Here is a 12,924-nt window from a genome sequence, read left to right as displayed (position 1 = left end):
AATAAGTGATTGCTTTTCATTCGTGAAGGACGGAAGTCCAGATGAATGTAACACAATAAGGTATAAATTGGAACATTTTTAGTTTGCAACCATAACAGTAGCAATTACATGATCTGACTATAAAAGAATCAATTAGATGCATTGTTTTGTTGGCTGTGAACTTCCCGTCGTTGCTTTTCGATTTCCAAAAATGATTGCCAAGCCAACTCTAACGCCGGTTTCTTGAGAGCCGGTCCTTGGATATAATTCTAAAATGGTGAAAATGGTGTTCAATAACAATTAATAATCTGGCATAATCTGGACAGAACCTTAATCTAAATTGCATTTCGGGAAATACCTCGATTAGTTGGAATTCATCAACTTCAGTGGGTGAGGTATCATCAGCGACTGTATGAAAGAGGCGAACTAGATTAGCAGCAGCGTCAATGTCCTTCGAATTAATGAAATGAAACAGGAGATTGTCCATTTTCTTGCTGAGTACTAGATGCAACACCATTGGTCCAAAATGGCGAGTTGGTCTCAGGGAAGTGTATTTAGTGTTTTCATCGACAAAGTCATATGTCTTTCTTGTTACGCTAATGTATTCTGGGTCGTCTGGATCAAACTGTGCACACGCTCGGTCAAGCACAAATTCGAATTCATCTCGATCAAGGCAACTCTTAAAAATTCAGAAATTATATTAACTTGGTGAAATATAAAGAAAGTTTCTGTGTAAAAATGTAATACCTGAATGTTACCTTCTTCAAACATTTTAGGTACATTAATTTTTCGTCCTGGAACGGGGAAGTAAATTTGACACATCCTTTGTCTCTCTTCCCAGGATGCTTCTCGAAGGACACCATTTGGATCTCTGACAACAACTTCACGATTCTACAAAATGGCAATGGTAATACAGATAGTCAATCAACTTCAATCAATGTCAACTTACATCACAACTTACTCTATTTGTAATTCCTTGTGATATGTTAATAAAAACATATTTGCTATCATCAAAACCTTGCAGTTCTGGATTAAAGGAATAGATCTTTTTGATCGGATCCCTTTCTTTAAGAAGTGGTGGCATCTGAAGTTTCCTTTTTAGCTTTACCTCCATCTCTGCCATAACATGATCAACTTCAGCTTGTGTTAAAAGCTCATACTTGGGAGGTTCTAGTCGTTCTCCTAGTTTTCTGTTGTGAAACACCTTATCACAGTCACGGCCGGTAAGTCTTTCAAGTAAGGTTTGCACATTTTCTTTGAAAAAAACCTCACCGGGATCACGAGAATATCCTGCGAGCAAAAAATGTCCCATTCTGATTATAAAATTGGAATTAGTAATAATTCGTTTACCTGGTTCCAGTGCAGATGCATTTAATAAATTACTTGAAACTGAAAACTTTGCCACTCCATGTTTAAGAATGGGGAAATATCGAAATTTGCTAAACGTAAACATAGCAGCTCTCGTGGCCATTTTCACCGGCTGCAGAACAGACGACACTGATTGGAACGTTGCCATGTCACACAAATGTGTTTGTCGTTGAAATCTGTGCGCAGAGGCGGGCCGGCGGCCGGCAACCGGCAGCGGCCACGACCAGTCGAGCCTCGAGCGGTATACCAAAAAGTTTTTCGCTATAAATCGATTGTAAAGCGCGTGAAAGAATAAATAATTTTATTCATACTGATATCATTCTTATATGAATTACGAGCAATCAATATCTTTTCATTCACCTACATGTCTGCTGTGCTGTGATGATTTTGATTAATCGACTTCCCAGAACACACGACTCATTTTTTTAAAACCTAAATTTCATATCGTTTCGGAAAAACTTATCGGAGTTTTAACCCATTTAAAAATGTCTGAGATAAAGTTCAATTGATATATTTTGTTAAGCCATCATAACAGTGCCGTAAAACAAAGGGTAGTGAAAAAACGCTGGATAGGGGAAGTGTTGAAGAACAAGTAGCTTCAAACATAAAAACTGGGCGGGTTAAAACAATAACACTCTGGAATTTCAGGTAACAAGGAGTATAGAAAGACTAGGCACAAGTAAGGTAAACCACAGTTGAGCATTGATCGCTTTTTCTTATCGATGATGAGGCATCTGATGAATTGACGGCTTTATACGATGCGCTTTTACCGAAACCAAAACCAGTGCAAGTGGCATTTGTTAATCCATCTGCCCAATAACCGTTGGTGCAAAAAGGAAACCATCGGCCTTGCATGCGAATGACAAGAAAACCAGACGCCGACATTTTTAGTGGATTCCTTAAATTAGATAAGGAAATGATTCAGACTATTATTCCCCAATAATTGTATGAAACCGACTTACCCATATTTATCGGTTACGACTGGGAATTCAGCACTGATCGACACACATTTTCCTTCGTCCATGCCATTGGAACAGTTACGCTGACCGTCACACACAGCCGACATAGGAATCATCTCTTGGCTACGATTTTGTCTAGAAAATGAAAAATGTTTCAATGTTTTAAAATCGTTCAATTTAGGGTCTACGAGGATATTTACCCGGGATCGAGACAACGGAAGACGTCGGTCGGACATTCGATATCGTTAAAAGGTCCTTTCTCGTCTTCGCCACCTTTGCAGTCGACAACGCCATCACAGAGCATGTCGCCAGGAATGCATTGACCATCGAGACATTCGTACTCGGTTCTGTCACACTTTGTTGCATTAAGGAACGGCGTCACTGTGGTCACTTCAGGGGATCGGCAAGCCTTCGTTTCATCACTGCGATCCCGACAGTCCGGTACGCCGTCGCACACCTGATCAGATTCCAAGCAGGTGCCCAACGGACAACGCCAAGAATTGCAACTGGGGGGCGGTAAGATCGGCACTATAGCCAATAAACAAAAAAACCAGAATCAGTCTACTGTGAAGTCTTATCCTTTCTGAATCGGTGCATACTTGGGCATGAAAATTGGAGCTGTCGTTTCCTCCTCTGTTTAGGTTTGAGACTGCTACACTCTGTGTGAACAATAGGAAATGTTACAGATATTTTTCATTTGTGTTATTGGTTTAAATGTTTACTTGTGATGCTTTCAATGGCGTCAAAATGTTGCCATATTCCTTCCAGAGTATCGACGAACGGTCCCCTTTTCGAGCAGTCACGTTCGAAAATGGCAACAGCAAACCAGGATAAGTCATTGGAGCAAGCCACGCTCCCGGACCACTTGCTCTGTAAATGGAGTAAAATTATTTTTCTTTCGAACGTATAACATTATTTGTTCAAGTTTCATACCGAAGGGCAAGAGGTGGTGTTTTTATCGTCAGTCCAATTGACAGACAGACTACGAACAGTCATATTAATTTTAGAAAAACTGGTCGAGCTGGCGAGCATCGTTCCATTCATGCTGACTGCAACGCACTGGTTCTTTTTCGTAAGCGCCCGTACATTTTCCCTGTTGAAATAATTAGTTATTTGAAATTTAAATCATTTTCAGAGCTTACATTCGGACAACTCACATTGGAACCAAACAAATGGGATTTACGGTCTCAGTCAACTCGACAGGCCGCTCAAGGTACAGAAGAGCCATCTTGCTGGTGGTTGAAATTTTAACCATGTTGGCGACACGCCGGATCTGCTCCATCGGAGACGTGAACGGAATCAGCCTTCTAGCACCCAACAAGGCAGCCACGTAATCCTTTGTCAAGCTATAATCAAAAATAAACATTTGAATGCGAATCGATTAATTTACCAAGTATTGAAGCATTTACTTAATGTTGCGGACACAATTGGAAGAAACCAGAAGCCATTCAGGGGCTACCAATGTTGCGCCACATAGATACTGGCCATTGAGGAACAGTGTAACATGCCAAGGGAATCGACCCTCTATATTGGGAAAGTTGTCCCATCCGCCAAGATTCGGTCGAATTCCGCACAATTGATTAGCGCATGTTACGTTCACAAATTTGCAATCATTCGTCGTTGTCGACTGTCGTTTGACAATCGAATGTAGCGCCGACGAAATGGAAGTTTCATCGACAATTTTCGCGTCACTTTTAGGCAAAACGAGTTGAGAATTGAATCCTTTGGAAGTTTTCCAAAGAAAACCTTGCTGAGGTTCCAAATTCTTAATAGGAACCGACTCCATGCCTGGAATGAAGGTGTATGACAGCCCAGGCCTAAAAAGATAGATTCTGTCATATAAGGCTACTATTTTAATTTAATAAAGCTATGAATACCCGTATCCAAAATAATTGCAAATTTCGTCGCTGACGGACGAAGTCCAATTTTTCACACAAATAGGCTGCCAATGACCCAATTTGTTCACGGCTACTATACCAGACTGTTCACGTTTCAGTTTTCCCATTCGGTCGAGCGTAACAGAGAACGGCTGTGGAATTAGGGCCGCTATTTAAAAAATAATACTGTTATTACTTACATAAGAATTGAATAGCAATAATAAAGTAACAATACCGCAATGAGATTCATCGTCCCCACGATCGTCACACATTTCCTTGTACGGCATACATTTCGAAGAAATGAACGAGTAGTATTCAGCCGCAGAACAATTTCCTGTAAAAGCAGCGAACAATTATGTGGGCTTATTACACGTTGCAGGGTTGAGAACTCACGACATCCTGCTTCATCCGAATAATCTGAGCAGTCAATGTGATCGTCGCAAATCAATTGAGAATTTCCGGTGCTCCTCAAAACGTCGGCACAAGAACAAGACGATTCGTCTGTCCCATCTTTACAGTCACCAATCTGATCGCACTTATCAGAGAGCGGCACACACTGGAACACTCTAATTAGCAGAACAATCGACGGTTATTTTGCCTGAATAAATTGCTGTTTGATGTGGACTTACTTTGAGCAGGTAAATTGGTCGGCAGTGCACACAGCCGGGGTAGTAGGTGGCAATGGAGTAGTTGTTAAAATTGGAGCCAACGTTGAAATCTCGGTTGAGATGATCGGGGCGTGACTGGTTGATGACAAAAGCTTTGCGCTGCCACAATTAACTTCATCCTCAGCGTTCAGACAGTCTACAATTTCATCACATATCAAGTCGGGAGACAAACAGACGCCTGTTCCGCGCTGACAGATCATTCCTTTGCAGATTTGTTTGGGGGTCCTCATAGGTTGATCGCTTTTTCCATCTAAAACATTTAGAGTATTGACGTAAATCGTAACATCGAAAATCATCGAAATGTTGATAACTCACCCATAATTCCGTTGATCCAGCTAGTGTAGTAAGCTACATTGGTGTAGGCACCCAATTCCTCAGGACGGGCACATCCTAAACCGAAGCTCACTATTCCGGCCAATAACCAACGTCCACTCGTACTGGGGTCACTAAATAATCAGAATGATCGTAAAGTGCCAGCGCAATCAAACAAACGAAATCAAAGTGACGCACGGGCAAACTAAGGGTCCGCCAGAATCCCCCTGACATGAATCCTTCTTTCCTTCTGGAAATCCTGCGCACAAGACCTTTTTTGGGTCTACTTGTAGATCACTCTTGCAAGGTGTAATAGGGATGGCGACTTCACGAAGCGAATCCGCTAAAATGTGTTTAAAAAAGTGTAAGTTGAAAAATGAACTAAAACCATTTTAAATTTAGCCTTACACTCTGGTCCATTTTCTTGGACATTTCCCCATCCGACGACGGTGCAAAGTGTGTCGTTCCGCGGGTAATAACCCAAACTAGGTAGGCATGCGGGAGCGGTCCACTGGTTCAGTTGGAAAGGTTCTTGCACTCGCAACAAGGTAATGTCATTTTCTAGTGTAAGCGGATTATATTTCGGGTGGACGTAGACTGAAAGGACGGCACGAGTTTGTTCCAGAGGAGAGAAAGAAGACCGTCGCAGCATTCCCAATTGAATTTCAAAGTGGGATTTCTCTAACCTTCAGCGAAAGAAATGTAATAAGATTGATGAACAATGATTAAGAAAATTTAAAACATGTGATTTACATATGGAAACAATGCCCAGCTGTCAGGATCCAGGTATTATCTAGAAGAGAACCACCGCACTTGAACTCCCCATCGCGAATGATGGCTACTACCCATGGCCAAGCGCCCATGCTACTTTCACGACCGCCAACAATTCTGTCCAATGTGCCTCGTCTCTTACGTCCTGCAAAATTTTACGTAAATCTAGCTTTATTAATCCAAAAAAATTGGGAAATACGAGATATACTTACGTTGAACCAGTGATTCCGGATAACGGCCAGTGAGGCGACTACACCTAGACCCTTGGCAAGTCGGATCCGACTTACGGAACCGACGAATTGGGGCTTCCACATCCGTTGAGGGTTGGTCTGTTAAAATCAAGAGTACAACAAGTAAATTAGACGACATTATTCTTTGAGACAGCGATTGCTTTAAAGGAGATTACCAGATTGTACGGATCGGCCAATGAATGGCTTAATAAGTAGAGAGGGATTTCCGTTTTGAAAATTGTTCGGTTTACTGGTAGTTGAAGCTATCGTTATATTGGGTTTGATCGTTACTTTCCGACCGATTTCTGCCAGACTCGGAGCCTTTTTTCCACAACGAGGAGATGGGCATTGAACAAATAAAAGATCTTTGCAGTTTCCAATAACCAACGGTTTGTTAACGATTCCGATGAACGTGGCAAATGTGCCGTTGTAAGCCGAAGAATTTGATTTTCTCTTCGACACTTGGAGCATTCTAAAATAACAAGACAGTAATAAAATTGTAAATAAAAGGTAATAAATAGTGAAACATTACCCGATACCGTCTCCAACAGTCAACTGGCAGATGCCGGAGACTAACTGAGTCACATTGTAAGAGGAATCGCACAATGGATACCATTTATTCTTGATATTGTGCATCACATATCCAGAACTGTACTTCGCTACCGACACCTGATAAAACGGTTAAGTCTCGTTCAAAATTTATTTTTGGAGAAATGGGTTATATACCTCGAGTGGCTCTTGGGTAGGCGACAGAACGCTGCATCCGACTTCGTCCATTCCGTCGGGACATTGTTCGACTCCGTCGCAACGCTGTTTCAGCGGAATACACAAAGGTTTTGCCCTAGTGATGTCACAGTTGAATTGAGAAGCGTTACAACCTGAAAATTCAAAATTTCTTATTACATTCAAACCAATCTTTGGACAAACAGTTTGCGTCAAATTGTTGATTACCTCGACAGCTGGTTTCGTCATCAAGAGAAGGGCAATCGAAGATGCCGTCGCAAATTTTGCTGGGGTCCATCCGACTCCGGCAGGAGCAATCCGTTTCGTCGGTGGCTTCCGGACATTGTACCTTACCATCGCACATCTGCTCAAAATAGATCAAAGTCTGCGGAGATCCAGGGCACGGATGTGACGGATTTTCCAGCTCCACAACTACTGAATCGATTGGATCGTCAGTAACAATCGGTGTTGTTGTTCCTTCAGACGTCGTTTTTGTTGCTTCAGTTGTAGTGACAGTGGTAGTTGTCGGAGTAGTAGTGGTGGGTTGAGAAGTTGTAACGGAGCTTGAAGTCAAAGAGACTGTGCTTGCGGTTGTCGCGTTCGTCCATCGAGCAGTTGAAAAAGTTGAGGGCGATGTGGTAACTGGAGAAGTCAGCAATGTCGTATTCAAATTAGCCGTCGTTGCCGTCGTCGCTGTCGTTGTAGTTAACGGCGTGGTAGTTAACGGCGTGGTAGATAACGGCGTGGTAGATAACGGCGTGGTAGTCGTTGTGGCGTTCGTAAGCGGCAAAAATTTGGTGGATGACGTGAGATTTACAGCAATTGTGGTGGAGGAACTCGTCAAGGTACTTGCGTTCGCTGAAGAAGTTGAAGCTGACTGATTCAAAGTAGTATTAGGAGTTTGCGCCTTCAGTGAATCCATTGATAAAGTGGAATTGGATCCCACATCGCTGAACGAAAACATGATGTTGGTGGTGAAATTCGTAGCGCTAGTTGATAATAAAGTTGGACTGCTTGTGGTGAAGGGCAGAGCACTATTTTTCGTTGTTGTGGATCCCTGCAGCCAAAATGGGCGAGTTTCAAAGAAGTCAGATGAATGTCCAATATATTGATTTGTGCTTGATGATGTAGATGTAATCACACTCAGCGGTGACAGTGATGACGAGGGAGAAGTTTGATTTACTGCAGGAACCATCAACGTAGTGGTCGAATTTTCTGTGCTTGGTGCCAAGGTAGAATTTTTGCGTGGCAAGTCCTTGAGTTCTGCACCCGAAAGTTCAATTGGAGAAGTTGTTGTAGGTTCAGTTTTAGCAGCAGAAGCGGTAGTAGCGGTAGTGGTAGCAGCAGTAGTGGTTGCAGCAGTAGTGGTAGTAGCAGCAGTAGTGGTAGTAGCAGCAGTAGTGGTAGTAGCAGCAGTAGTGGTAGTAGCAGCAGTAGTGGTAGTAGCAGCAGTAGTGGTAGTAGCAGCAGTAGTGGTAGTAGCAGCAGTAGTGGTAGTAGCAGCAGTAGTGGTAGTAGTAGAAGGATTCGATGTCACACTCGTTGGTACAGTCGTGGGACTTGTAGTTGCAGCCGTAATAGTCTTTAAACTATTTGTCGAAATAGAAGAACTAGCGGCAGGAATAGTTGCTTTTGTGCTAGCTAAAGTGCTCGATTGGCCTCCCAAAGTTGTGGCGTTTGACATAGTTCTATTGATCGACTCTGCTGAGGGTGTGAAGGCATCTGGCGGTACAGTAGTCACATCTCGTTCAACGTGCTGCTCTGTAATAGATGCCATTGTCGTCAACATGGGGTCGATGACAGGAAGAATCGTTGTGTTTAAATCCATATGCTGAGCGCCGGCTGATGCAGCCATACTTTCTCCCGCATCCGGCGTTGACGCTTTAGCTGCAGTAGCATTACTAACTGTAGCACGAGAGAAAAATGTGTCAATAGAAAACTTAATCGATTTTGTCCTTATTAAGTACAGTTAAGACATTTTTCATATCAACATAACTGGTATAAATATAGGAAATCACTTACAATGAACAGCGATGACACCCAATATGATGCCGGCAACCAAAGAAATGGCAATGGTCAAAATGCTTTTAACAAAAATTAAAAATTAGTCAATAATAGTAATTGAAATAATGAATGAAAATTTTACAGCCATTCAAATATGAATTTATATGTACCAAATGAGATAATTGGCAAAAAAAACTTACCCGATGACAACCAACCATTTGCACGAAACCATGGAGCTGAAGGGGTTTCCTCGATCCACCATGTTGGGCACTGAAACGACAACCACATTTAGCTAACAATTTCACACACACACTCTTCTATACCTTAATTTAGCCAGCAGATCAATTCAATCTTTGTCAGCAAATGTTCACAGAAATACAGGTATTGAATTGACTTACCTTCGTTGGCGTCTGTGGTTTGCAATCAACTGCCACCATCAACTTTGGCTAGCGTGGAGCAGAAGTGAAACTCGTTGACGAGCTTGCGTTGGCAAAGTGATAGAGAATGCCCGCGTGCTTACAACTGCCGACGACAAAGGGAGGCTGACGATGATGTAGATTTCGCCCGTGAGCGATATTTGGTTCCAATTAAAATCGTTGTTGCCTCCACGGTGTGACGTCACTGAATGGGATAAAGTATGCGGATTGACGACCCTTACCCTTGATCACCCCGTCGGCAATAAAATGTACGTGACTTGTTCGCGCACTTTTTTCTGTTTTTGTCTTTAGTTTTTCACGTAACGTCACTAGACACATCCAGGAGATGGCGATCTATGTTACGTAACTTACCTGTACGCTCCAAATGACAGACACACAAATGACTGAATTCTAGCATGATAACAATTTTATACTGCTGCAGTTTGTGGAGAACATGCAAGTTATAAACGAAATGAAGGATCAGGCAGCATTGAATAAGAAAAATTGGAATGATTAAAAACTATTTTAAACAAAAAATTCACTTTATGACCATTAGCGATTCTCAGATAACGCTAAATCATTGCGTTTTTTCGAAGAATGTTATTTTAAAAAACCGTAGAACAATAGCGGATAGTATGCGTAATATGCGTCGGGTAGCATAGAAAAGGTCGGTGGTGAAATCGTGCAACTACTTTAATACCTATTACAGTTAAGAATAATTTCTAAAACGCAACTTAACTTTTCCTTCAAAAAAGCCAATCACCACAGGTTGGGAAACTTTCTGGAACGGGCGGAAATTCTTCATGTCCGCCAACTTTGAAAATGAGTCCCATTCCGATGTCAATGTGGAACTCCAGGTGACAATGGAACAGCCAGTAGCCTGAATTGCAAAATACAGTATATGTCAGATCAAAGATAATGGAATAACCGTACGTTTCTACCTGGGTTAGTTGCCGTAAAACGAATGATTGTGTATCCACCATCGGGGATAGCAACCGTGTCTTTGATGGGCGCATCCACTAAATTCCTGCGGATTAGCCCGTTGTCATCCATGGCTCGAATCTGGTCAACAGTGACACTGCTGGTGACGCGCTCCATCGCCACTACCCGGAAGGATGAACCGTGAAGATGAAATGGATGTGTAGCGTCGAATTTAACACCTAGGGAATATGTGACTATGAATCGGAAAATAACTTAAATTGTATGTGCTACCTTCGTCTATGACAATGAGCTCTACCAAAGATCCCAGGGGAATTTCCAAGGTGTAAGGGCATTCACAGAACTCATTCACACAGTTCGACACTGTTGATTCATTGCAAAACACATCCGACGCTAAAGAATTGAATTGAGAGAGAGGTGGAGATGAGGGCATTCGGAGACTAATGTGATTGATTTGCGGAGTGTATAATCTAAAATTGTTTCCAACTATGAAGAAAAATATTAATTAAAGTTATAGCATAAGGATAGGCATTTAAAAAAACGTCTTACCTCCAAGTATGGGATAATACTGGGAATCGTGAAAATGCCAATTGTTAACCGCATAGAAATCGTATGCCAGGAAGAATTTTTTATCTGGCTCTCTTGTCCAGTCAGTCAATTCATTGGCCAGTGCCTTCAGTTCCGCCACCGTAATGTGCTGGTCATCACCCGGCGCCAAATTAACTGGATTCAAAACCTTTGATAAACAAATGGTTTACAAAAAAAAATAAAGTAACACAAATACTAGCAAAAGATTGGGGGGAAAAAAATTAACATCGTGAGACGATAGTGTTCATCATTGATCATTCTCGATACCTTGCCAGAGTGTTCCGTATTTTGGAACGTTAAATCTTTAACCGGTTCGATTTCTGGTGCACCACTGTACCGCAAAATTGCTCCCAGGAATACTTCTTTTACACGACAATCCATCAGTCCATGCAATCGGATCCAATACGACGAAATCTCCTGATCAGCATTCACGACGAAATCGTACCTCTCACCAGCATCGATTACAACCGAATCAACTTTGCAAGAACAAAATCACCAATTTACGTCGGCTTGTTCTGTAAATATAAATCGTTTGATTTGACAACAATACCTTCGATGGGCTGAATGTCGTTTCCGTCGCTAGCGATCACGAGAAGGGTGTGATTATCTACAGATAATTGAATTGGACAATTCAAAAACCCGTTGCTGATTAAGCGGAAGCGATAGCGACGACCCTTTGAAATGAAGCGGATAAAATTAAAAAATGAAAGAAAAATGACTACAAAATAGGATGGTTTTGTATAATAGACAAACCTGTTGGACATTGAATACCGAGAGTGGAATCGTTTCGTTGGTAGTCAGTTCACTTCTTGGTTTGGGAACTCGTCCTCTTCCGTTGATGATCATGCTCGTTGGCTTGTTGTCCCCGTCGTCATGATGATGAGCCAAAAACTTTGCAACGCCCAGCTTGCCGAGCCAGTCCGACACCAGCAAAACATGCTCGGGAAGGTCGTAGTCGTACAAGGAAGAGTGGGGATCGCTTTGCCTACTCTGGCGCACGATCAACGAACCGAATACTCCGTCAACTCTTTGGAAACCTTACCGGAAGGGGATATTAAAAATCTGAAGTGAACAATTTGATGTATTAGCCAGAACTCACCGGAATGCGAATGGTAAAAATGGGTTCCTGAATTTTGAGCGATGAAATTGTATCGGAATGAAGAAGCAGGTGATATGGGGCACTGGGTTATAAGTGGAACTCCATCCATGTACGGAGTGCCGATCTGAATGAAAAATTGCTTTAACTACGTAATTATATCTATAGAAAAATATCTACCTGATGCATTCCGTGCCAATGGATACTACAAGTTTCACTCATGAGATGATTTTTTACATCGACAATAACTGTATCGCCTTGACAAACCTAGGTGCGGAAATAATGAAAATGAAACAGATTCCTTCAAAAAATACCCCCTCGAAAAATTATCATAAGTCGGTAAGGAAAAGGTTGGGTGGAAAAATCAGGTACTAACCAAGACACATTAATCTCTATCCAATTTTCTTTTCTAATAATAACGATAGCTTGTTTTTTAAAAGGGGTCGAAAGGGGTATACTGCTCAAGCACACAAGTTCTTTTACTCAACTGTACCTGAATCGACGGTCCTGGCATCTGACGGTTTATGACAACGACACTCCGTTGAACCCCATCGGCGGCAATACAGTATGTTCGATCGCAATCGGCTGGGTTGTTTGGACAGTCATAGCAGGCTTTGCTCATTGTAGAATAATATTCAATGTGAAAAGTGTAACTGCAGCGCATAGCCGGGTCACCTTCCACACACTCTCTCTGACATGGATTAGCAGGATTTACAATTAGAATAATAAATTGAAAACCTCTTGATAGTTTCCTTTAAATATCTTTTACCTGCACCTGAAGTAGAGCCAAGTAAGACAGCGAACAGGATGCTGACTATACAACGGAAATAGTCCATATTTCCGTGTACGTGACTTGTAAATTCAAGTGTCCAATGTGTTACAAAATAAAATTAGACCATTAAACAGATGAACTTGTTTCAGAAAATTAAAAAATATGACCTACATTGCTTATACAAACCTGAACCGCTTAATTAAAGGGTTAACGGCAGAAATC

The 12,924-nt window shown here is 41.8% G+C and overlaps 3 protein-coding genes across 4 annotated transcripts; all 3 read right to left on the bottom strand.

The window, feature by feature from the left end:
- Nucleotides 1–63: 63 nt before the first annotated feature.
- Nucleotides 64–1,510, bottom strand: LOC124312139 (28S ribosomal protein S22, mitochondrial-like). Its single transcript, XM_046776628.1, has 5 exons — nucleotides 1,330–1,510; nucleotides 941–1,269; nucleotides 727–870; nucleotides 338–658; nucleotides 64–248 (listed from the first exon to the last, which is right to left on the bottom strand). Exons 1-5 carry the CDS (start codon nucleotides 1,493–1,495, stop codon nucleotides 129–131), a joined length of 1,080 nt encoding a protein of 359 aa, XP_046632584.1. The 5' UTR covers nucleotides 1,496–1,510; the 3' UTR covers nucleotides 64–128.
- Nucleotides 1,511–1,842: 332 nt separating this feature from the next.
- On the bottom strand, nucleotides 1,843–9,624 carry LOC124312036 (serine protease nudel-like). 2 transcript variants are annotated; one of them, XM_046776435.1, is made up of 25 exons: nucleotides 9,290–9,624; nucleotides 9,092–9,161; nucleotides 8,910–8,971; nucleotides 7,649–8,792; nucleotides 7,116–7,618; nucleotides 6,891–7,042; nucleotides 6,697–6,833; nucleotides 6,341–6,636; nucleotides 6,147–6,263; nucleotides 5,917–6,079; nucleotides 5,572–5,849; nucleotides 5,362–5,506; nucleotides 5,167–5,297; nucleotides 4,813–5,101; nucleotides 4,577–4,749; nucleotides 4,419–4,517; nucleotides 4,184–4,352; nucleotides 3,716–4,123; nucleotides 3,464–3,652; nucleotides 3,240–3,399; nucleotides 3,029–3,176; nucleotides 2,906–2,965; nucleotides 2,507–2,834; nucleotides 2,310–2,441; nucleotides 1,843–2,245 (listed from the first exon to the last, which is right to left on the bottom strand). In XM_046776435.1, exons 2-25 carry the CDS (start codon nucleotides 9,151–9,153, stop codon nucleotides 2,017–2,019), a joined length of 5,574 nt encoding a protein of 1,857 aa, XP_046632391.1. In that variant the 5' UTR covers nucleotides 9,154–9,161; nucleotides 9,290–9,624; the 3' UTR covers nucleotides 1,843–2,016. The 2 variants fall into 2 exon arrangements, with proteins under 2 accessions (XP_046632391.1, XP_046632390.1); XM_046776434.1 differs by having other exon boundaries at nucleotides 7,116–8,792.
- A 92-nt stretch (nucleotides 9,625–9,716) lies between these two features.
- On the bottom strand, nucleotides 9,717–12,916 carry LOC124312198 (laccase-like). The gene is made up of 11 exons (XM_046776707.1): nucleotides 12,700–12,916; nucleotides 12,424–12,641; nucleotides 12,111–12,197; nucleotides 11,934–12,057; nucleotides 11,588–11,871; nucleotides 11,385–11,508; nucleotides 11,102–11,310; nucleotides 10,796–10,982; nucleotides 10,520–10,732; nucleotides 10,249–10,467; nucleotides 9,717–10,187 (listed from the first exon to the last, which is right to left on the bottom strand). The coding sequence occupies exons 1-11, from the start codon at nucleotides 12,764–12,766 to the stop codon at nucleotides 10,054–10,056; spliced, it is 1,866 nt and encodes a 621-aa protein (XP_046632663.1). The 5' UTR covers nucleotides 12,767–12,916; the 3' UTR covers nucleotides 9,717–10,053.
- Nucleotides 12,917–12,924: the final 8 nt, after the last annotated feature.

This window comes from Daphnia pulicaria, chromosome 8 (assembly GCF_021234035.1).
Source record: "Daphnia pulicaria isolate SC F1-1A chromosome 8, SC_F0-13Bv2, whole genome shotgun sequence".
NCBI classification, from domain to species: domain Eukaryota; kingdom Metazoa; phylum Arthropoda; class Branchiopoda; order Diplostraca; family Daphniidae; genus Daphnia; species Daphnia pulicaria.
This window is presented reverse-complemented; position numbering and strand designations above follow the sequence as displayed.

Excerpts from the sequence above, each read along its gene's own strand:
- LOC124312139 (XM_046776628.1), bottom strand. The coding sequence starts at position 1,495 with ATGGCAACGTTCCAATCAGTGTCGTCTGTTCTGCAGCCGGTGAAAATG. Across the intron at positions 1,270-1,329 it reads TGCATCTGCACTGGAACCAG|GATATTCTCGTGATCCCGGT; the intron begins GTAAACGAATTA and ends TTTTGCTCGCAG. Across the intron at positions 249-337 it reads ATGAATTCCAACTAATCGAG|AATTATATCCAAGGACCGGC; the intron begins GTATTTCCCGAA and ends TCACCATTTTAG.
- LOC124312036 (XM_046776434.1), bottom strand. The coding sequence starts at position 9,153 with ATGGTGGATCGAGGAAACCCCTTCAGCTCCATGGTTTCGTGCAAATGG. Across the intron at positions 6,264-6,340 it reads TGGCCGATCCGTACAATCTG|ACCAACCCTCAACGGATGTG; the intron begins GTAATCTCCTTT and ends TGATTTTAACAG. Across the intron at positions 4,353-4,418 it reads GGACGATGAATCTCATTGCG|CGGCCCTAATTCCACAGCCG; the intron begins GTATTGTTACTT and ends TTTTTTAAATAG.
- LOC124312198 (XM_046776707.1), bottom strand. The coding sequence starts at position 12,766 with ATGGACTATTTCCGTTGTATAGTCAGCATCCTGTTCGCTGTCTTACTT. Across the intron at positions 12,642-12,699 it reads TGGCTCTACTTCAGGTGCAG|ATCCTGCTAATCCATGTCAG; the intron begins GTAAAAGATATT and ends TTCTAATTGTAA. Across the intron at positions 11,872-11,933 it reads TTTTTACCATTCGCATTCCG|GTTTCCAAAGAGTTGACGGA; the intron begins GTGAGTTCTGGC and ends CCTTCCGGTAAG.